This window comes from Macrobrachium rosenbergii, chromosome 20 (genome assembly GCF_040412425.1).
Source record: "Macrobrachium rosenbergii isolate ZJJX-2024 chromosome 20, ASM4041242v1, whole genome shotgun sequence".
NCBI classification, from domain to species: Eukaryota; Metazoa; Arthropoda; class Malacostraca; order Decapoda; family Palaemonidae; genus Macrobrachium; species Macrobrachium rosenbergii.
In genome coordinates, this window is record NC_089760.1 from 33,145,001 (window position 1) to 33,170,629 (window position 25,629).

The 25,629-nt window shown below is 36.0% G+C and overlaps 1 protein-coding gene across 1 annotated transcript in view; it reads left to right on the top strand.

The window, feature by feature from the left end:
- The window catches only part of LOC136848959 (protein madd-4-like), a 616,220-nt gene that overhangs the window by 495,435 nt on the left and 95,156 nt on the right, over positions 1 to 25,629 (top strand). Inside the window, exons 4-5 of the mRNA XM_067121770.1 lie at positions 21,952 to 22,073; positions 24,939 to 25,191. Of these exons, the coding sequence (XP_066977871.1) occupies positions 21,952 to 22,073; positions 24,939 to 25,191 (375 nt within the window). The remainder of the gene's footprint in view (positions 1 to 21,951; positions 22,074 to 24,938; positions 25,192 to 25,629) is intronic.

Below are 25,629 nucleotides of genomic sequence, written 5' to 3' on the forward strand. Positions count from 1 at the left end.
TCTTCTCCCTTATGTTCCTTTCCTACTTAAACATCCTTCACCTTCTTTGTTAATAAGGATTAATGGATGGCATCGGACCCAAAGGAGTTCAGTCCAGGATATCATATTAACTTTTATACCATTGTTCTCTTTGAGACGAAGAAGAGATTTAGCGCAGTGTATTTTTCGCGATGAATCCGGTGACGGCGGAATGTCCGCTCGATTTTGAGGACACGCGATGAGAAACACGATCCCCGTACACAAAATAGGCCCGCCGGCTCCTGCGCGGCACAATAGGCCTACCCTCACAATTCCCTTAGGTTGAATTGGATCTGAGAATGTGGGTTTGAGGGCCGGATGCTCTCCCACTACACCTATCCCCTCTGTCACCTCCCCTCTCTCTCTCTCTCTCTCTCTCTCTCTCTCTCTCTCTCTCTCTCTCTCTCTCTCTCTCTCTCTCTCACAAGATGGATCTCTTCTGTCCCTGCAGCATTTTTTTTTTCAATCGAGATACCTGACTTGCACGATATGCCATTTTTATTACTGTGGCAAGGTTTCCTCTTGTAGATTTTGTAAGCTTGAAATAATTCGAGCCTAGGATTGTCACACATTCAGAATTGCAAGTCTCAATTTTCATCATTTACCTTGGTTTTTTTTGCAATAAGAGTATTGGGTAACTGGATGTCTGCCCAGTTCCCTGGCCAATTGGTGTTTTGCTCTTTCTATAGCAGCAAAAATGCCGTTATTTAATTTCGTGGCTTCTTGTAAGAGCGAAAACGTTATTGTTTTTACCCTTAAGTGACATTTGCCAGTAGTGGACATTTTCTTTCACCAAAGGGGCCACAACCCTTCATTGGGTAACCTCATTATTTTGGGACACGGTGCTTTTTCACCCCAAGCCATTGGCACCTCCAAGGTAACAGTTTCAAGTCAGTACCGCTTTCCAGTTTCAAGTTGACTGATGTTTTTGTAAATACAAATATATACTGCATATTTAATGAGCAAGAAGCTTATATATATATAAATATAAATAGAGACATATATTTATGTAGTTCTGTGTGTGTGTGTGTGTGTGTGCGCGCGCGCGCGCGCGTGCGCAAAGAACACAAGCCGTAAATATAGCCAGTGTTCACCATCCTATTTGGGCCCCTCACCTGAGATGAAACTAGCGGCGTCTCTTATTGATAAAAGAAGTGAGCCGCAGATCGATAAGAGAGCCGTGTCTTGAGAGAATCCATCAGATCGATACCTTCATTAGAAACAATGGGGTTGAGAACTGTTCCATGCGTAATCATCAGTTCTCTCCCCCGACCTTTTTTTTTTTTTTTTTTTTTTTTTTTTTTTGTCCCTTTGCATGAGAGAGAGAGAGAGAATAGGAAAATTTCATTTTATCTCGTGTGGTTGTTATGCTCTTTTATACTTAACCAATTTGTTTGTATACACTGCTCTTACACTCGCACACGCCCAATTTGTTTGTGTACATTGCGCTTACACACATGGATACACATACTCGCACACACACACACACATATACATTATATATCTATATATTACACAAAAAAAAGGTAGGCCTGTACTGATGTGCATGTGTGTAATTGTGTAATTGTGTATATATATATATATATATATATATATATATATATATATATATATATATATATATATATATATATATATATATATATAAATTCTCATTTGTGTTTGAAGATGGAATAGCTAATTTCACTTGGAGGTTTTTGCTTGAGCTGTCAGAAGTTCTAGTAGTCACCTCGCCATTTATATTGTAAACTGCCTAGCTAAGGAAGTAGTCGTTTTTTAAGAAAAAATCTCCGCAAATTTTTTTTTACCACGGTACTTTACACTAAAGATTTATTTGGAGTGGTTTGTCCGTATAATAAAATACCAATTATTTGTCAAAGTAATGTAGGCTTTTCGCTCTAGTTTATCTGCGAACACAAATCATCGTCGTTTTCTGCGAATATTTCCTGTCTTACATCAGTCATCGTGCCTAAACCTCTTCTTATTACTAAATCTTCACTTATTCTATAGAGAATATGCTGATCATCATTACAATACATTTTCGCTCTTTCTCAGGTCCTTTTCTATATAGCTTTTGTTGCTCCGCTCTCCTGGTGATTCCAACTTTCAAGGCCTTAATTAATAACGTTCCTGAGGTTTCTCCTGCTTTCCCTTATTTGGTCATCATAAATTTCCTTCGCTTTTTATAGATCATTTTTTCTCTAGTTACTCATCGTTTATAGTTTTCTGTAAAAGCAAACTACCGTGCCGGCTTTGTCTGTCCGTCCGCACTTTTTCTGTCCACCCTCAGTTCTTAAAAACTACTGAGGTTAGGGGGTTGCAAATCGGTATGCTGATCATCCACCCTCCAATCATCAAACATACCAAATTGCAGCCCTCTAGCCTCAGTAGTTTTTATTTTATTTAAGGTTAAAGTTAGTCATAATCATGCTTCTGGCAACGATATAGGATAGGCCACCACCGGGCCGTGGTTAAAGTTTCGTGGGCTGCGGTTCATACAGCATTATACCTAGACCACGGAAGGATAGATCTGTTTTCAGTGGCCTTGATTAAACAGTGTAGCGGCTGTACAGAAAACTCCATTGGGCCGAAGAAACTTCGGTGCATTTTTTGCTTGTTTCTATAGTTACTCATCTTTTTTTCTTTTTTTTTTTGTCGGTTTTATTTCACCGTTTAATTCATTCTCTCTGCTCTGACTAATAATAACTTATAAAAAAATATCATCCATTCCTTATTGCCTTTTTTTCTAGTAAACTTACATGCATAAACGTTCCTCCTTTCGAACTAACGGCTTCTGTGTGTATGTGTATTTTGGTAAGTCTAAACGGTACCGCACACAGTCTCCTCTTGCCTGAAGCTAATATTGAAACCGAAGTGACCATTTTGTCTTTCAAAAAAACAACAGATTTAAATGATCTTTTATGTCCGGAAAGGTTTTAAGAAGATACCATTCACACCATTCTTCCAGTGCTGTAAATGTAACGTCTATCTCGTGTTCCTTCCATACGGAATACAAAGTTTTGCCTTTTCTACCACTCGGAGAAAACTGCGGTGAGCATAAATTGTCGCTTTCCTAAATTACCCTATGCTTTTCCTAACACACTTCTCACTTTTCACTTACTGTTAATGATAGGAAGCATTGAAATATATACTTACACACATGCAGTATTGAAATATATACTTATACACATGCAGTATTGAAATATATACTTATACACATGCAGTATTGAAATATATATTACACACGTGCAGAAATTGAAATATATACTTACACACGTGCAGTATTGAAATATATACTTAAACGCATGCAGTATTGAAATATACACCTATACACATGCGGAGAAAATTATTAAAGCATATACGTATATATATGCGGTGGTAGTTACTGAAGTATATGCGTATACACACGCGGATGATTTAAAAAAAAAATTCTGTAACGGAACCGATACGAATGCAATTTTATAGTTTTCACCTGCGCTATCATTTTTCGCGTAATAAAAACATGGCTAATTATGTGCTTTTAAATAAATTCACTGTCAGCTCACAAAGTATAATTCTTCAATGTACTAGAAAAGAAAAACATTTCTGGCCTATAAATTAAGGTAAACTGATTTTGCCGCAACGGCAAAAAAGAACACATAAATAAATATAAATTAAAAAATGGACGGAATATCACCTGAGACGGAAGAGCAAATCTTTACACAACTGGTGTATGGAAGAGGACCAACAGATGGCGACCGGAAAGAGTGATCAATCCTCAGTCGCTCTCCCTGGAAAGAATCTCGGTATTAAATTTCAAAGGGATCCTCTCTTACACGGAGGAGCCACCAGTCTGCCGGGCGTCCTCATCCAACACATTTTGCATCCATAAGATGAAATAGGGGGATCTGCGTCTTGATTTACAATGTTACGTACACTGATATATCATTTTATTTCTTGTGTTTTTTTTATGTGTTGATATACGCGTTTGAATGCATGTATGTCTGTAAATACTTACCTACACACACACACACATATATATATATATATATATATATATATATATATATATATATATATATATATATATATATATATATATATATATATATATATTATATATATATATGTTTATATATATATATATATATATATATATATATATATATATATATATATATGTGTAGAAATTATAAAGGCTGTTTACATTATGCACACACAGACACTATCTATCTATCTATCTGTACATATATGTGTGTGTGTGTGTGTGGAGAGAGAGAGGAGGGGAGAGATATGGTGGTGGGGGGTTTATAGTCGGAAGGTTTGGGTGCCTGGAGTGAATGAGAATAGAGAGGGGTCTCGTTGAAATGTGGCCTGATAGGCGTTTGATGGATGGAAATACGTGGTTTCCTAAGAAGAATATTCATGACTGGTTTAGTGTTCTTACGGAAAAGATGGAGGAGCAAGTTGATATATTTGAAGATGGGAAGTGGAGTGTCTGGAAGTATATATCTAAAAATATTGTGATTATTATAATTTCAAATACACATTAATAGTTACGTTATTAAATATATGATTATCATCTTCTTACGGCGATAATGAAAATAAAAATTAGCCATTTTGGAGAAGAAAGATTAAATTGCCCTTATAAATGTAATTAAACCAAATACCCTTCATGTGGAAGAAATGAGAACAGCAGATAGGCAAACGATGGATTAAAAATGGCGTGTTAAATACATCAGTGTGGAAGACGTTTTTCAGAAGTGGCAAAACTCAGTGGTGTGTTGTCTGAATCAGCAGAGAATATTTGCGAGTTTTTACATAGACAGTGGAAGCTTAGTGAAGAAAAAATCAGTTGGTTTCAAGTGTACGGTCGTTGAGGGAAAAAAATTACTACACAGTAGGATAAATGAGTCCCCGTAGCCAAGGACAAACTGAGAGAACAAAAGACGAAATATATTGAACATATGAAGGTAAATCTAAGATTGTTTAAAGGGTAAAATGCTATATTGCTTATTGTTTTCTAGGCGGAATGAGGAGAGAAGTTAGGCAAATGACTGGAAATATGAATTACTGAGAGAAAAGAAAACTCGCACAGACTGAGGAAAACGTTTTTAAGTATATGCTAGAGGAGAAATTTCAATGTGAAAGGAAACCGGGAAGATGGAACAGTGACCATTAATATGATTAGTGGACTATTGGTAATGATTGATTTATATATAGGCATTTGTGGATTGGTGGAAGAGCTGATGTTAATACAAGATAAATGAACCACAAAACATGTGAATTGAGGAAGGCTGTAGGATCTCTGTGAAATATTAATAGAAAAAATTTTCCCCATAGCAGCAAAAGCTTGGACTGAGGAAGTTATGGTTGAAAAAAAAAACTCTCCTTAATGAGAACGAAGTGTATGTGGTTACCATAGAAGAGAGACAAAATGGATGGCAGCTGCTGGGATGAATGGCTGCACAGCACAGCATGAATGGCAGCTGTAAAGGTGAAAAAGTAAAGCTGCCTATTTTTACCTTTGATGGCTGCTTTTTACGGGATTATTGCTATCGATATGTAAGCCGCTCAGTTTTAAAAATAACCTTTTGTACAATGATCGTTTCATAACACTTACTTATAGCTAAAGTCTAAAGGTTTCACTTGATTAAATTGTTATATTTACAAAATGATGGTGGAAATTTTTCACCAAATAATTGCAGAGTGATAGTTAGAGTCATTTGATGTTTTGTGAAGTCATCAGAAACTATACTATATATTTTAATGCAAAACAGATTCAGAATAAAACAGTGAGATTTAATTTATCGAGAAAATCTAGATACTTCCCTGACGGGAATGTGGAGATAAAATTAAACCTTCATATATTATGTTTTTACGAAAATCTGAAAATAGGTCGCTAAAACGGACGAACTATTTATGAATTATTAAAGGCAATTTCTGTTTAGAGAAAAGTATTTGAAATTTGTTTACAGTTTATAACATTTTTGTGAAATGGTATAAATCTCAGGTAACAATTTATTATTATGAAAGGATCAGGAATTCTCCCTTATTACGATTATATATATATATATATATATATATATATATATATATATATATATATATATATATATATATATATATAATCAAACAACAATATCAATATTCATACTTTTTTAAAGTCTGCAAGCTCTCCGATACGTTCCAACATTGATAATGATCGTGGACAATATTTCGAAAATTATCAGAAAATATTGTTAAAAACTGGAAAATAATTTGGTTTTGACCGAGTATCAAATAATATCAGTATACTGGTTCGTATAATAGAAAACAAATTAAAGTTGAGACGGATAAATAAACAATCGTCTCGTAAAGCTATGAAAAATGTGCTTAATTCTTTTTTTGTAGATTTTCTCCCAGGAATGAAGCATTAGTACTTACTGCTAAAAGATTTTCGAAGTATAAAAATTAGCGATTAAATTTGTAAGAAAAACTAACTGATGCTATGCCTGTATTTAATATTTTAAGGCAGAATCGACCTTTGAAAGGACGAGAACAACTCAAACTTGGCGGTAACTAGTGAATCATGCATCAACAGAAGGGCGTAAGCAGAGGATGTTTGAGGCTTAAGTTCCTTGTCTTAAGTAGGCTTAAAAGGCTGGTAACAGATTCTGAGCCTTTAATCAGTAAAGAGCCCCCGAATTTTCCGAGATACCTTCTTCTGCAACTTTACTTGGGGAAGAAGAATAGTCGGTTCTCCTGCATTAAGAAAGAAATCATTCATTATTACTCGCGAGTTAAATAGAACTAATTGCTTTTTCTTGTGATTCGTTAATTTTTATGCATTACTCCATCTTCCTATCGCACACATTACATATATATGTGTATATAATATATATATATATATATATATATATATATATATATATATAAATATATATATATATATATATATATATATATAAATACATCATAACACACACACACACACACATATATCAATGCCTATATATATATATATATATATATATATATATGTTTATGTTCTAACACACACACACACACACATATATATTAAACCATATATATATATATATAAAACATCATAACCACAGTCAATGCCTCGTTTATGTTCTAACTTCTGAATTAGGATTAAACCAACATGCAGGGGTATCAATCATGCCCCACATATTCAGATGGGTAATAAATATAATATCAACGTTCCATAGGCACAATTTGCATTCCCGAGAATCCTTGATATTGAGGTCCTTTTATCATAACATCAGTTTCCTCAAAGTCACCAACCACATCTAGCACTTTTACCACATCGTTTCATCTCTACTTTTCTTTTCTGTCAGATTTCGTTACCTCACGTGCACTTGCACAAAATAGGCATTTCATCTTAACAGCCTCAAAGTTTTCCTAAAATTCTCCTGCAATAACCACACTTCCATTTCTAAAAGGAGGGTAGTGTAAATAGTTCTCTAATGCATTTCTACTTTACTATCTTAGATACTTTTCAATATTTCACGATTTTGCAAAGCTTCTACTACATTCCGTGTGTCAAACTCTTACGTCATCCATGCATCTTGCATTACATTTACTCCCAAATATGTATCATATATGTCAAACACTTCTACTTTTCCACTAAACATGAACCTTCATTTTGGTTTCCATATACTAGGATAGTGCTTTTTGGTAACGTTTCTTCTTTGTTTTTTTTCTCTTTCTAGCGCATTCTCCCTTCTCCCTCAGTCTGCAGCTTCTCGTTGTCACCAGTGGAGACTGAATCATTAGCCTTTATGCATACAATACCTACAACTCCACTTCCAATTTAAAAAGCTTACTTTTTCATCCCCCTGGGTTATAAATATTGTGGTTAATGTTTGCAAATTGTACAGTGCAGATTGTTACTAGTGCACAAACTCTTTAAAGGCTGGTGAAATGTACGATAGTTTTAGAGTGCAGGTAGGAAGAGATACTTGTGAATGGAACTTAGCACAGCGAGGCTTTAGGGGTAAATGGAAACAAAAAAGACGGAGTACTGAATTTTAGTAAGGATGGTAAAAGATTGGGAGTGGTTGATTATTCTAAGTATCTGGAGGTGAATTTACTGGATGATTGGGAGACGCAAGAGTCGAGTCACAGAGTAGGTAGGTGAAGTTGGGAAGGAAGCAGAGCCTCTGCAAAAGATCTGGAAGAGAAGTGGGTAGCTCATGGGAGCAAAAGCTGGAATTTACTGTCCACCCTCTCCTAACAGTTGATTCATAGTGCAACTGCGAGGTTTTCCTCCTGTTACACCTTTCAAACTTTTTCACTGTCAATTTCCGTTTCAGCGCTGAATGGCCTTAGTTGCCCCAGTGCTTGGCATGTATGCCTAAATTCTATAAATCAGTCAATCAAAAGCTGGAATGTGTGAAAGGGCTGGCAGGACATCTCTTCGTAAGAGGACTGGTAAATGTTGAATAATAGAGAAAAAGGTGGAAGTTGTTGAGATACTTTTTTTTTTTTTTTTGCTGATATGTGGATAGTAAGAAGGGTGGAAAGATTGAGAAATGTAAGGACAGGAATAAGTGAAAAAGATTTTCGGTTAGGAAGTGGTTTTCATATCCATTCCTCTATGGTCCTGTGTGCCATTTCCTCGGTTTTTTCATTTTCTTTCTTACTTATTTACGTCTGTAAATCAATCTCTTACTTTTGTATTCTCTTCAAAGAAGAACCCAAAGTTCCCTCTGTAGATTAATTTAGGCAATCCCCCCCACCCCATTTTTTATTTTTTTATTTATTTATTTATTATTTTTTTTCCAAGCTATTGCGTTAGTTTAGTTTCCACATATTGCAGAATGGGAAGATAGCCTTTGTTATTGCCTGGGAGATGATGCTCTTGCCACTTTTTCGGGAAAAGCATTAAAAGACGAGAGTTTTTACCGCCTAACAAACAAGATAAGCTTGCTTTCTTGCAAAATGGAATCCGTGATCGTGAAAACTTGTTCCACGGAATATTTCTTCAATAACAGTGTGGGGAGAGAGAGAGAGAGAGAGAGAGAGAAGAGAGAGAGAGAGAATGCTTGATAATACAGAAAGAGCGAAGGAAAGAAGGGAATAAAGTAAAGAAAAGGAAGGAATTGAGCTGTTTCTGGAGCCTCTGATTTCCGAAGGCGAGATAGCGGTGACTTTTATGTGAATGAAAATATGGAAGAGTAAAAGGAGGCTGAGAAGATAACGGTTTGAAATGGAAGAATAAGAGAAAGTGTGAGATTTATTTGAAAGGAATCCTCACAAGAATAGGAATGTAAATGAGTGAAATTGAAGGAAAAGTGATGGGGAACGATGGAAGAAGGAAGTGAAGAAAAGTAAACGTATTTCGAGTTGGATGAAATATTCAATGAGTAGGAACAAAAAAATATTACGCGAACTTCTCAGGTAACGTGAATTTACAATCTATTTACCTCTCGCTCTCTCTCTCTCTCACACACACACACACACACACACACACACACACACACACATATATACACATACACATATATATATATATATATATATATATATATATTCCATTATAAATATATATATATATATATATACATATATATATCTTCTTTTATATATATTTTTCCCATATATATATATATATATATATATATATATATATATATATATATATATATATATATACATATATATATATTTCTTTTAACGTGCTTTTTTCCCATATATATATATATATATATATATATATGTATATATGTATATATATATATACAGTATATATAGGTAAAATTTATATACATATATGTGTGTATTTATGTGTATATATACATATATATATGCAATTTTTTTACCAATAAGCTGTTTTCCTCAGTAGGCAGTGGCTCCAGATAAAAAAAAATGAAAGAGGTATCATTCACTACCTATTTTCTCCTTCAGCTGATACATCAAGGATGGACCTTGATGCAGGAAATTTCCACAACATCAGTCAATTTATTTATTATTATTAATATTATTATTATTTAGAATACGAACCCTATTCATATGGAACAGACCCTCAGGGGCCACTGACTTGAAATTCAAGCTTCCAAAGAATATGGTGTTCATCTGAAAGAAATTACGGGAGGAAATATGAAATGCAAAAAGATGACTTCAATTCTTAGAAAACAAATATAAATTAACAAATTAATAAATAAATAGAGCAAGTGTTGCTCTCATCTTGCTCGCATTCATCACCTTGAATACTTTTTAACCATGTAACCGAAGATTTCACTTCTTTTTCCTTCACTAGTTTCTTTTCTCACAATGCTGCCATCTGCCCCCTCGATCTTTGATCTTCGCCCTTTTCATACTTTTGCTGGCTACTGTCCGCTACACTCACTGCTTTCTTATCTTCTCGCAGTTGCATCCATCAGTTTATTCTGCCAGTTACTTCATACGCAGTGTAACAAACTCTTTTTCTTGCTATTTCATTTTTTCTTAAGTATATTTATGTATATTCTTTTATAGGTAAGTGTTTCCAACAGTCGACCCTTTCCTTTTAGAACACATAGCCACAAGACTCTCTACGTTTCTCTATTTTTCCAATTAATTTGAAGATTGTCTGCTGATTTCTTTACGAAGGTATATGAATGTAAAAACGATAAATTAATATGAAAATGCTCATATATAACAGAGGAGAGAGAGAGAGAGAGAGAGAGAGAGAGAGAGAGAGAGTTCCCAAACTTCTCAGTCGTTACTAAAGCTGCCGTTTCCCTGCCAATTAGATCATCCTTCATTAATTAGTGGACAAAAGAGGATGAAATTGAAACTATTAATGGCAGGCGATGCACTGCCTGCCTCCGTAAAAAAGGAAGAGAGGGAACTCGGTTAAGATTAGGAGGAAGACGCTCGCCATTTTTACCACCGTCGTAATCTTTAGTGTTATTGGGACTGTTTCGTGGATCTACTATTTTTGGTATTGCTATTCTTGGGTTTTCAAAAACGAATAACGTTGACAGTTTCGAAGGGAGTTTTTAGTTTTCTGTAAAAGAAAACTATTGTGTCGGCTTTGTCTTACCGCCCGCACTTTTTTCTGCCTGCCCTTTTTCTGCCCGCCCTCAGATCTTGAAAACTACTGAGGCTAGAAGGCTGCAAATTGGTATGTTGATTATCCACCCTCCAATCATTAAACATACTAAATTGCAGCTCTCTAGCCTCAGGAGTTTTTATTTTATTTAAGGTTAAAGTTAGCCATAATCGTGCTTCTGGCAACGATAAAGAACAGGCCACCACCGGGTCGTGGTTAGTTTCGTGGGCCGCGGCTCATACAGCATTATGCCAAGACCACCGAAAGATAGATCTGTTTTCGGTGACTTTGAGTATACGCTGTAGCGACTGTACAGAAAACTCGATTGCGCCGAAGACACTTCGGCGCATTTTTATACTTGTTTCATTATCATTACTTCAAGAACAGTAAATCACATTATCGATTTTTAAGCCGACACCTCGCATGGAATGGCTTCAATAACAAGAGTTTCATGGTGGAACCACTGTTCCAAAGCACCACTTATGGAACTATAACACACATACAAAAACCAATATACTCCAGTCCAGCACCAACCATTTTGTGTAGGTTACTTTATTTTGGGGGGAGGGGGGAGCATGAGTAGAGTTCTTATGCACCTTAGTCAAGAGATATCCATCTGCACGATAGTTTATTTGTAGGGGATTATTTGTATAGGATATATGGGAATTCTGACCAAAATTGCCGAATCTTGGCGGATTTTTTCCGGAAAAAAAGATTTTGTATGCACATCGAGTTTTCAGCGTGCTTCATTGGTTCTTAATTATTATTATTATTATTATTATTATTATGTATGATTATTATTATTATTATTATGAACCGTAGCCCAGTTCTCAAAATGAAAATTTTCAACTGTATCCTAAAGTTTTATGTCATTATTTATTAACATTACAGTAAGCACTGTAATAATTTCTCTCTCTCTCTCTCTCTCTCTCTCTCTCTCTCTCTCTCTCTCTCTCTCTCTCTCTCTCTCTCTCTCTCATTAAAATACAGTTCAGATCTGGAACTTACAGTTGTATGAAGTATGTTCCTTTTTTTATCAGGAAGGATTCAAGTACTTGCTAAAGTTACTGTATATAGAGAGGCTGCTTCTCCAGGTCACAGCTGTTGTGGATATTTTTTGTTTTAATCACTATAATTTGGTTTGATTGTGGGTTTTTTTTAGTTTTTTATGTTTTAGTTCTGGTAGTTTAGATTTTATTTTTTTTTTTTATTTTAGACATATCTTGTTTTATGTTTAGTTGTCCCTATGACCTTTGGAAGGTAGGTGTGTATGTGTGTGTGTTTTGTGTATTTTATATATTTTAGTATTTTATATTTTAATTTTTAGTTTTTTTATATTATCTATGCTAGACATCTTGTTTCATGTTTTGTTGTCTCAGTGACCTTTTGAAGGCAGGTATGTGTGTGTGTGTGTATGTGTGTGTGTTTGGGCCTCAGCTGGATGAAATCGGATAGTGGATGAGGGCGTCGCGTGGAGCATCTGCCCCTGTTGACCGTCTGAAGCCCGCTACTGGACTGCCTCTGCAGAGGGCTTAGGAGCATGTTTCCCGATCCCCCGTGACGATTCTGTTCATTTCACCAGCTAGTAATAGGAGAGGCTGCTGCCCTCAGTTGTCGAGAGCATCCACAGCTGGTCAATGATGCCACCATCTGTCCATGGACACCCACCTAGATATGACTTCACACTCTCCTCAGATAGTCCACCAGGATCTCCTTCATAGTCGTCCACAGTTATCACGGAGCACAAGTTTTTGTTTTTTTCGTTTGCAAGTGTGCTACCGATGTGGTTTCAGTTTTAATCTCTGGTTAACATCTAAACAAGGTCTACTTGTTTGTTTTTTTTTTCTGAACTGGATGGAGAGAGGGTTTGTCGTTGAATCAGCTGCTGAATCACCTGGTATATGATTTGGGCTATAATATTACTATTACTAGTGCTGCTAAAATTTTTTGCAGCAGCACTACCAGTAGTGTTGCATCACTTTTAATCTGTAATGGGAGAAGTATTTGCATTATATATTCTGAGAGAGAAATCCAGCTTTTAGAGCTTTAAAAGTATACACGGAGGAATTTTTGTTAGAAATAAATTATGTGGCCGTAACCTTTGTCATAATAAAATGCAAGGATTAACTTTTAGTTTCTTCATTAATGTAAAGTTAGAATTTATCGAATAGCATACAACATTACCTTCTGATTCAACAAGCTTGTTACATTTTAGCCAAGAAAAATCTTCAGTAGAAATCTGGTAGGTTTTGGTGCAGTAAAACCTTACAGAATTGTTGTCTCAGAATTTCCGTCTGTGAATGATGGGTACTTGTTACACAGACTGATTATGGTGAAAATAATAATTGATTTATAAAGCCAGCCTGAAATTCTACCTATAAAGCTTCTTTGCTTAACATCCTTACAACTAAATTTAGACTAGAGATTTTCCATTGTAGAAGTCATTATTTGAGGTAGACTAAAGCATTTAGCCCTGCTAATTAATTAATATCCTTAAATTTATGTGATTTTTTGACAAAGACAAGTTGACTTTTAAGAGAAGAAAGTAAGTAATTCTATTTCAACAAATTCACTAGCGACAACAAGAGCTCCATTTTCAGGACATTCCACAGAAGTAGATGCTTCGAGCCCCTGCAGCGTTTTGTAGAGCATAATAATCTTTCTGAAACTGTTCATCTTGTGATCTCTGTCAAGACAAGATCTGAGCTTCTTTCCCGGTATAGAAAACGGCGTCTTTCACTGTATGGGGACGCAGGAGCAGGTGCGAGTGTTCCGTAAGGGACTGAATAAAGAACTTAAAGTGTGCTATTGTCTTTTAATCACATCTCAGTAGCAGCTGTCCTCAAGTGAGATATCAGCCGTTACGATGGGAGTGAGGTTCGAGATTATATTTTTCTACTCGTCTCTCACGCTGGGTTCGCTTCTGTACTTTGACGATCTTACCGTACATACCGCTACTTAAGGTTAGGTTATTTTAGTGATGAAAGCTGTTATTGCTGAAGAACGTTATCAGTCATAATCCCTTTATTATGAGATTTGTAACTGATAATCCCACAGTAGTGGGTTTTGTCGATTTATATAACATATTCCACTCCTACATATGTAGTTGATACCGCGAGCACAAACCCCTACTATTTGACGTATGAAATCACATCATTTCAGTTTATTTTTTTATTTGATTCATTAGTATATTAACAGTCGGCTCAATAACTGTTAGGGAACGCGCCAGTCGTTATGAATATTATCGTCTTTTGCGAATATTTCTTTTTATTTTAAAAGAAGTTTAACATACTGATGTCACACATCTTCCTCTTCAAATTCATATGATATCTAATACTAATATGTAGATTAGTTTATAGTGTATGATAAGAAAACTTGGTGATAACGCTTATTTAGATCTGAACGTGTCTCTTGCTGTGATCATCTTTTTCCAGTCGACTCTGAAGTCCTCGTGTAAACACTGGTGATTACGTGCTCTTAAGTCATGAAAATTGCTATAGAACACAGGGGCGTCTGAAGGTCCAAGGAATTCCTTGTGGCGATATATTGTAAAAGGCTGAAATTAGCGTAAACGGAAGTCTGCAGTATAACGAAAACTAAGAAGTTCACAGCATTCTTAATCATTTATTAAGAACAAGCGTAGTGCTAACTTGGCTAAATTTGTTGCTAGACCACAGTCTGTTAAGGAAGCTGACGCAATCGGTTCCTCTATCAGTTTGGTGCCTTTAAAAACGCTAGGATTTTTAAAATCTTATATTTAAATGTTAATCGGAAGGTGATCCATATATTATTGCTTTCGTATAATAAAAAGAATTGATAAAAAAAGGGATTTCTTGTATGCACTTCGGAGTATGCTGTTAAATCATGTTACGATTAATCTTGGTGGCCTAGCCAGGTTAGCGCTAGGATTCTTCAGTGTCTGTGATATTAGATGATGGATTTGTGCAGGATTTGTCCTTAGCAGCTGTGCTGGTTGTGTGACGTACCACCACAGGATACATATTGGTGTGTTTAGCGACGAGCGCCATGTGATACTTTTTACTGTTCTTTCCGAAAATCGAGAGTTAAGAATTCTTGTCTTGTTTTTTTTAAAAGATCTCTTTCTTATGCATTATAAAAGTTATATATTTGTCACTGAAAGCATCTATAACAGCGTAGAATTCAGCAATTTGTCTTTCATATAAAATAGGTTACGTGTTAATGATATTCTTATGCTTCAATTATCTCAAATTGCAAGATTTTCAAATTTTAGTACAAGCGCGTCTGCGCGCATGCAGAGATATAAAGATCGCCTAATAAAAATGCATTTACCTCTCTCTCTCTCTCTCTCTCTCTCTCTCTCTCTCTCTCTCTCTCTCTCTCTCTCTCTCTCTCTCTGTTGATTCTGGGCTAAAGGTTAACCATCCCACCTAAATGTTGTAAAAGTTTTATGTAAATGTCGCCCTCTCGATTTTGTAGCACGTCCCTATTCACGGCAAGTTTTTTTCGTATTGGGAGATTTCCACTATTTCAAAACATTCTTTTATTTTTATCCTAGGTACCAAACTTTCTGTAATTTCTGCTCCTAATTTTTAACTCCTTAGGCGACGGTGGTTTTCAGAAATAGTTACCTGATCTCTCTCTCTCTCTCTCTCTCTCTCTCTCTCTCTCTCTCTCTCTCTCTCTCTCTCTCTCTCTCTCTCACTTTAGTAAAAGGTCCTTGGTTCGACCCGGAGCGAGGACCGAACGATCTGCTATTTAATAATTGTTTTCATGTTCGTAAGTAGCGTAAACAAGCTTGCAGAAAGTGCTGACGATTTAAATGTTATTGTTATTTACTCGCCAAATGAGTCGCTTACGGAGTGGCCTAGGTAACTTGTCATAATTGAAAAGACTCACTTACGGATTGGTCTAGGTAACTTGTCATAATTGAAATGACTCACTTACGGAGTGGCCTAGGTAACTTGTCATAATTGAAATGACTCACATACGGAGTGGCCTAGGTAACTTATAATGATTGAAATGACTCACGGAGAGGCCTAGTAACTTATAATGATTGAAATGACTCACGGAGAGGCCTAGGTAACTTATAATGATTGAAATGACTCACGGAGAGGCCTAGGTAACTTATAATGATTGAAATGACTCACGGAGAGGCCTAGGTAACCGATCGTAGCTGAAAGCACAATCGCGAACGAAACACGGACAATTCCTATCTTGTAGAGGAGGAGAATAGAGAATGGTTATTCACCGGGCCGTACTATTACCCTTTAAGGGAGAAAAGTGAAAATCCATTGTCAAGCGAAATAGCGTCATCCGTCATAGCTGTGGCTCTCTCTCTCTCTCTCTCTCTCTCTCTCTCTCTCTCTCTCTCTCTCTCTCTCTCTCTCTCTCTCTCTCTCTGTCTTTTAAGAAATAAATGGCCGAGTAATGCTCGGTTTCCGCTTTATTCTCTCCCCCTCTTTTCCAAGTTCCAATTTTCAAGTTGCAAGTCTATGAGCAAGGGATAATTAATCACGCAACATACGATGGGATATGGCTTGATCATATTATTAATTATTATTATTGTCAGTATTATTAAGGGTTAATCACGAATTGGGTAGTCTTGTAGCATAATCTATTAACTAGATATTTTAATAGCGACATTATACATCCACAGTCATGATGCTTTTGTCTAAAGTATGATGAAATGAATGGAAATATATAATTGATAATCATGTGCTCTTCCTTGTTCGCATTTCCAACTGTAATTTCTTGGCAATTTAAACAGAAGTTTAATGCTGGCAGAAAACCAAATACTTTTTTATTCTTCTTCAAAGGAACTGGTACTAGCATCATGAGTCCGATCCCTCGACTTCTCATTATGCTGCACTTTTTTTTTTCCACCCTTTCTTGTTATCTCGAACTTATCGTTCAAGCAGCCCTTAATGACTTATCAAGCGTCTTCATATCTTGTACTATAGTTTTTTAATCAGGTGTTTTTGGCCAGTACTGGTGTGCGGTGTACGTTCGTAAAGTACTGCATGTAAAGTTAATAGAAGTATGGGAATTTAAAAGAGGGAATTGAGACGGAGTAACCAGCCAGAAACGACTTATCAAGCTTAATTATCTTATTTCATAGTTGTTTAAGCAGCAGCTTTTGGCGTTAAAATAACTCTTGGTGCAGAGTTCATCTGGGCGAAGTTATTGGTGCACAGTATGTTGTTCATCTGGGCGAAGTTATTGGTGCACAGTATGTTGTTCATCTGGGCGAAGTTATTGGTGCACAGTATGTTGTTCATCTGGGCGAAGTTATTGGTGCACAGTACGTTGTTCATCTGGGCGAAGTTATTGGTGCACAGTATGTTGTTCATCTGGGCGAAGTTAGCAGAACAGTGAGAAATTATAAGTAGGGACTGTGGAAGAGTTACGTCAGAAACTCTTAAAACAATAACTAGTGACTCATAGCTTCTTTTCTCTGAACATTTACCGGTCCCTGTTTTATCTACGACTCGTTCTCGGGAGAAAATACGAAAGGCATTTTGCTAAGGAATATGAAATCTTCGCTTCATCTTTTATCCATCTAGTTTTATTTTGGGCAGATTTAAACAAATATTCACGGCCTTTGAGGTCTGGCTACATGTTGTTTATTGTATGGAGGGGTAACTGAATTTTTCCAGGACATGGATCTTTTTGCAGCATTGTGTTACCTATTGTTCTCTTGTCGACTATCAAGTGACTCCTCTTTCTTTTCGGGTTTTTTTTTTTTTTTTTTGTTTTTTTAGTTTGTTAGGATTGCATGTTATTGAAACGGAAAAGTCTTCAATATGTGGATGAAATTCTTGTGTACGTAAATAGGAACATCTTTGTTCCAAAAGTTCTTTTTTTCTGAATACTCGTATGTGGTTATATTCTTCAAATGAATTTTGGGATTGTCAGAGTATTAACACTTCATATGGAAGGAAAGGAAAGGTTCTTTGATAGATAAAACATTGTTTTTGGGATAAGCATGACAATTTTTTAACGATTTTACTGGTGACATTGTGCTTACGCGCTAGTGTATGTTTTTGTAAATGAGATCATAGCCTCGGTAATGATAAAGAGTTCTTGCTTCTTATTAAATGTTTAAAAGAATTTTCATTTTTTCATTGGTATGTGCGTTCGTTAAACTTGGCGATTACAGAGCCTAAAATAACGAGCTATTTTTATTCATTGTGTTCCTCCTCAGGTAATGCCGAGTTCTGGTTGTGATTGTTTTAATCTTTTCAGTTTTATTATATTTTTATCATTATGATAATTATTACTATTATTATTAGCTCCTCGATCATAACATAAATGTGTTTGCTAACGCTCGATCACACTTTCCTGTTTGTAAACTCACACCTTCATGTTTGTAAATCTCATACTTTCCTGTTTGTAAATCTCACACTTTCCTGTTTGCAAATCATCATCGTTTTGCCTCGACAAGAAACTTTTACATACATCACATCCACGCTCCAATATTTTCCCCTCGCGTTACGGAGTCTTGTCAGAGATTCATCCAGCATTCTGCCGCTTCTTCCCAACAAACATCTGTAGCTTATCCTCCCTTCAGAACCCCCTCCATCCCGTAATTGACAGTCACAATCTGGCTCTCCTTTCTTCCTTCCCTGATCCTTTTCCTCAGCTTCGTCCTCTCTTCTCTGTCAAGTGGTGCCTCGCTGTGATCCGTTCTTTTCACGTAAAGTAGTCTATTTCTCCAGTTGGCATACTAAAAGCATTTTTTTTTGTCAGATATGTAAAGGAATTATCACTGAAAATTTAAGTGTATGACGTGATTACCTTTAGATTTGGACACATGTAGTCGGTGTTCAAATTCGTTTTACACTTGGCTAAGACTGTGTTTATTAATTGAACATTCTGTAATATTTATACTTCTGTAATTTCAGTAAATGGCATTGATAAATTATTTTAATTTTTATTTTATCTATTTCTTTAGCACTACCTTACGACTTCTAAAGTGTATCAAATTTTCACCCTTTCATGATTATTTTTCAGTACTTTCAATGGTTTCATTCATATATTTCTACGTTCTGTCCTTTGAGAGTCAGTAAATCTAAGGGAATCACATTACACTTTTCATTTCAATAAAATCGAAGTTACCAGGATTCATTTCCCGGTTTGCACTTTTAACTGAACTTTTCATTCTTTTATAACAAAAGTTGAGCCACCTTCCCTTTACAGATAGTACTGATGTTGACAATATATATATATATATATATATATATATATATATATATATATATATATATATATATATATATATATATATATATATTGTGTGTGTGTGTACATATATGTGTGTGTGTGTGTTACAGTAATAATCAACACATAACCACAATTACAAATATTTCATATATATATATATATATATATATATATATATATATATATATATATATATATATATATATATAATTTTGTAATTTGGTTGTGGTCTGCGGTGATTATTACCGTAACATTATTCTCTTGTTTTTTCATCGAGCTCAAGATATACTGTATGTTAGTGCAGAAATTAGACATTTAAGGTTACTTACATTGCTTTTTATTTCTTTATATATTTTGTACTGCATTCTTATTTTCATTTCGAACTAAAAATAACCGGGATTATTGGGGTGTCTTGAAAAACTGAAAGAATAAGGAATTCTTCACATGAAATTTGATTGCTGTATTGTTACCGTACCGTCCCTTTTTATTTATTTATTGTTGTGCTGACGGATGAAAACAAATAACAGAGAAAACCAAATAATAGAAACAATATATGTATACATTTTTTCTTTGCTGTGCAGTTCCTCAGGGGCAGCTGTTGTTCATGTAACGTCCGACCACTTTTTTTTTTTTAGCCTCAAAAAAATGGAAAGTCGCATATCGCTAAATACTAGACCATGGAAATTCAAAACTTGTTTGGGGCCAACTTCAAAAACCCTTTCTCCGAAAGAGAACTTAATCCGGTGAACGAAACTCTTCGTTACCAAAAAAAAAAAACGAAAAGAAAAAACATTGATCGCAAGGGAATTCGAGGGAAGGGGTTGTTGTACCATGTGGAAAAAAGTCTCTCTCTCTCTCTCTCTCTCTCTCTCTCTCTCTCTCTCTCTCTCTCTCTCTCTCTCTCTCTCTCTCATTCTTGCAGGAGAGTGTTTTCTTGATCTTCCACCAACAAAAAAGCGGTCCTTTTGTTCCTCTCTTTAACTGCGTCCATTGTTTGTTCTCAAGATATTGTCGGGGTTATCTTGCTTGTTGCACTTGAAATGATAGTTCAAATAACAACAGATCTTTCTCAAGTGATAAAGCTAACTTGGTTTTCTTTTGATATTTTGCCATTAAGTTAATAAATAGTTTACCACTCTAAAGCTATGTCTCTCTCTCTCTCTCTCTCTCTCTCTCTCTCTCTCTCTCTCTCTCTCTCTCTCTCTCTCTCTCTCTCTGTTTTCAGTAATTCAGTAGTTCTCTGTTTTTATAAACACGTTTTCCATGGATCTTCTGCGTTCCATGCGTTCATTTCATACATACAATTTCCTTAGTATTTTCTCTGCAAGAGCACCCTCCCACACGCATGCGTACAAATACATACGAAACGTGACCAGACTTGTACAGAAAGTATATTTACGCGGGTAGGTGTAGATAACATACACGTGGGTGTCCGGGTATGTAATAACAAAGCCCAGTGTGTATTGGCTTCTTAATCTTTATATTTTTACCATTCCACCTTACCGCTACCCTCTCTTTTTTAGCTCCAAAGTTTGTTTCGTTCAATATCGAACCCATGAAAGTATTCTCTCTCTCTCTCTCTCTCTCTCTCTCTCTCTCTCTCTCTCTCTCTCTCTCTCTCTCTCTCTCTCTCTCTCTCTATTTGTCGGTAGCGAATACTCACTCGCCTGACTGGTTGAAGGCGCCGAGTTCGGTTCGTCCCGACGAAACGGTCTGGATCTGTTACATGATAAACCTTTATATGATGAGCCTTTTGGTGCCTCCGGTGATCCGTCTACTGGAGTGGAACGTAGCCGGGAGTAGAAAGAAAAGAATGAGACAGGAAAAAAAATCACAGACAAAAGTGACCAGTGCTCTGTGAAGGTACATTTCATCATGCCAGTTTTAAATCAGGAAAACCTCTGCAAGGTGATTATCACCTTTACAGGGTATTTACTTACACTCGAATATTAATCGAAATACCAAAGGCATGCATATTTATTTGTTAGTTAAAGTTTACCCCATAATTGAGGCCCTCTCTCGAAACAGATGTGCCGAATTAAAGCGACGATTGCTACAGAAAAGGTCCCTTCTCTCGTAATTTCTTATCACTAACACAGACATGTAGGTAAATTGCAGCTTTACACGGAAAAGGGGGTTAGTGTCATAAGGTTTTATCTTTATGGAAATTTACATGTAGACAAAAATTAAAAAAAAAATTATTTTTATTACAAAAATAAAATAAGAAAAAATAATGTGATGGAATTTTGAATACAATTCCGGAAGCATCAACTTGTATTTGCATACGGTTAACGGATTAATATTTTTATTTGACAAAAATTATATATTTCCCCGATTAAGCTGTGTTAATTAGGTTTTCTTACCAATACTTTTGGAAAGATTGTTATTATAGAAATGAGTTTGAAAATGGTTCAAGATTTCTCCAAATTAAGCCTAGATATTTTTATCGTTTGATAAATTAAAAATATACAGTAAACTTCAGGTATGTATGATTTTGCATTATCATTTGATCAGTGAAAATATATACATTAAACTGCAGATATTCATTATGTAGTTCCTTACATAATAAATATCTGCAGTTTAATGTATATACTTTGCTGATCAAATGAGAAAAACGTAGGTAAAACCATGCACTTATTATCTGACACTAGGGCTCAAACTGCGAAGGCAATAAGTGACACCCTTTTCCTTCTTCTGATTTGCAGGAACAGGAAGGCTGGTCCGAATGGTCTGAATGGTCCCGCTGCTCCCGGACCTGTGACGGCGGCGCGGCCGTGCAGTCTAGACGCTGCCTGCACTACGCCGGATGCCGAGGAGACTCTGTGAGGTAAGAGAGAGGCAGTTTCTGCGTCAGCCAGAGATGTATAGAACGCTATCGCAATTGCAACGGATTTTTTTCCGTTGCTCGTTCTGCAGAGTGTCGACGATTTTGAAATTTACAGGGGATGTTTTTCGTGAACCTTTTCCCCGTAGATTTTTTTACTGATAACTATCAGTGTTTTTCTGCTTTAAATTGTTTTCGCCGTAGTTTTTTTTTACTGATAACTATCAGTGTTTTCCTTTTTTAAATTGTTCCGGTTGTGCGCATGAATTCAAGAGTGGGGAGTTTAGCGGTATGAATAAAAACATTTTTTCTTATATCATTTGCAATGTTCCCGTGGGGGATAAGTATCGTCAGTGCACCTCACATGGGGCACAGTAAGCATTACTAAAGATTGTTTGCAGCGTCCCTTTGGGCCTTAGCTTCACCCATATTTTAGCATTTTACTTTACCTCCGCACCCGACTTCCCCTCTTCCAGTTTGCTGTCCAACCCCTCCAACTCCCTCTTTTCCCTATCTTAGGCCCTGAATGGCTAAAAGTGTCCTGGTGCTTGGCTTTTTTTGTAGCCTAACTTTCATATATGAAATTAAATTAAATCTGTAAAAAATTATAGAATTCTGTTTGTATTTAATTTAGATGTCTGCCTTCATAAACATTTACTGAATGTTGTATAATATTTTCACAGCAGTAGATTTTTTTCTCAGATTTTCTGAAAATTTTCGCCAATGAAAAATTTCCCCTAGTATAGGAGACGCATAGATTCGACCTTTTATTTTCTTGTTGACATATGTAAGTGGTGTCTACATTCCGAGGTCAGCAAAGAACATTTTCCAGGTGGTTTGATTTAGCTTTAGTGGGAAATGATAACAAGTTTCAAACTACTTTAATCGCCTGTTAACCTTTAGGACACTGAGCTACCTTGTAATTCGTATTTGATCTCTGAATCTCTGGAAAATCACGATTAGTCTTACCGCTATTGATTAGTTTTAATCTGTTAATTAGTGGTAAATGCCAAATCCTCTTCTGAAATGGTATTTCTGTACCAATTAAGTTAGTAATGCTTGGTTGGGATTTGTGCTATCTTTAGACTGTACATGAGGAATAGCAGCCTTTGCGGTAATGCCATCTTGTGTGTTAGTCATCTGATGTAGGAACCTCGTAAAGAAATAAATTGTACACTTGCTGTCTTAAGAATTCATTATTAAAGAATAATGTAGATAAGGCAAATAATGCTGGATCATATGGTATGCTTGTACATCCACAATACCGTTGGACTGTGGAACGGTCTCCCTGAAGGTGTACAATTAGAACCTCAGAAGTTCAAACGAAGATTCAATGCATTACTCACACTAAAACAGTTCACCTTGTGTTATACTAATTTATATAGTTTTATCTATTTATTTATTCATTCATTAATTTATCTTTTTTTTTCTTTTCTAATAATTGAGTTCTTCTTTCTGTATTTCATATTATTTTCTGTAACTTCTTTCAAATGAGCACCATATCCTGTGGAAGCTTGAATTTCAAGCCAGTGGCCCCTGTGAGCTTGTTCAATATGAACAGAGTTCATCTCCTGAATGGTAATAATAATGAAACGTTTACTCACGATGTATTTTTGACAGCTTTCATACACACACTTCTTCACTGTCCATTTTTCCTTCATAGTCTGACGTCTTATGTGATGGGTGCTCCGATATTTCCGGGCACGAAACCGTTCGTTACCTCTGAGGAGGAAAGAGGAAAAATCCGTCAGGGGGCAAAATCCCCCTTTAACGAGCGTGCAATATTTGGACCGATTATTGATCAGCGACCAGAATGGAAAGCGATAATCTCGTTAGGCCCACCATTAAGGATTCACCAGTTGACGGTGGAAACCCCATTGAGACTATTTTCTTTTCGGTGTCCTTTCCTGTTACCACCCGCTTAGGATAATGAAAAGGTTAAGCAGGAGAAATGTTTGTTTATTTATTGCTAAACAGTTTTCATCTCTTTCGGTGTCTGTTGTGTGTTAAGTTATGCTCATTCTACGTGGATAGTGTTTTATTGTGATTCGTCATTACTTATTCAAGTAGGTGGATGTATTATTATCCCAAATATGTCAACAATCATACTACGTACTATTATTATTAGCAACTAACTAGACCTCGACGTCATCTTTAATGCCTCTTCAATAAGGTCTATTAGTAAAATGATAAAGTTACGGACGCTTTCGTTGAGTTTATCTGAACTACTCCCCGGCTGCCAAGGAAACACAAGTAGGACTGATTTTTACCATAATTTTTGCCTTCTGTAGTTGCCACCTGTCTTAGGAATGTAATTTCACCGTTGTTTTTTGTTGCGGTCACCTCATCAAGTTACCATCTGTTGGCGTTTGTCTTTGATCACTTATATGTTTTTGTAGGAGTAAATGAAACGGAATTTTGCTTAAGGTCTCGATTCACTGTGTGTGTTTGAAAAGACATTTAAGACATCAGTTGTCATGGAGCCTGGATGTTGGATAAGATAGTTCCAGATGGCAAGGACATTGGGAATCATTTAGAGATGTAACGTGAGCATTCTTGACGATAAAAGTAAAAACGGTAATTTTAGAGTTATTTATTCAGAAAGTATTTTTTTAAAGAACATGATAATCATTGCAACTTCCATAATTTTCGCCTATAGGAAGCTGTCAATAAACACTGAGAATTTTTTTGTAAGAATATATTTATGCTGATAACAGCAACAACAGTAATAAACAGAATTAAGATAATGTTGTTAATCATCATATGAGCAACAATACTAAAACGTAAAACTGATTCTTCATTCTGTGTCTAACTCAGATTTTCTTGAACTGAGAATGACTTAACTGTCCCTTTGCTTACCCCCTCAAGGTACAAGCTTTGCAACCTGGATCCTTGCGGCCCTGGGAGCAAAGACTTCCGTGCTGTGCAGTGCTCTGAATACGACGGCCTTCCTCATGAAGGTAATCTCTACGAGTGGGAGCCTGCCGAAGGTGAAGACCCCTGCGCCCTCACTTGTCGTGCCCGGGGGGGAGGACCTGTGGTGACCCTTAACCCCAGGGTCAGGGATGGCACTCGGTGCAAGCCAGGGGAACTGGATCTGTGCATCAATGGACGTTGTCAGGTGAGTCATTGCATGTGTTCAGTGCAACCGAAATTTTCCATTTCCCTGAGGATGTTGTGCAACTTGAACCTCAAAAGTTCAAGCGAAGATGCAACACATTACTATCGTGTAGCGATTCTCCTTGTATTTTCTAATTTACTTAAATTTTTATCTGTTTGTTTATTGATGTGCTAATTTTGTTTTTTTTCTTTTCTAATAACTGATTTCTTCTTTCTGTAGTTCCGGTTACTTTCTGTTGCTTCTTTCAAATAAATGCCATATTTTTTGCGAGCTTGAATTTAAAGTCAATGGCCCCTGTGAGCTTGGTCCATATGAATAAGGCCCGCGTTCTGGATAATAATAATAATAATAATAATAATAATAATAATAATAATAATAATAATAATAATAATAATAATTTTAGTTATTTTATTTGCTTTTTATTTGTAACCACTTAGC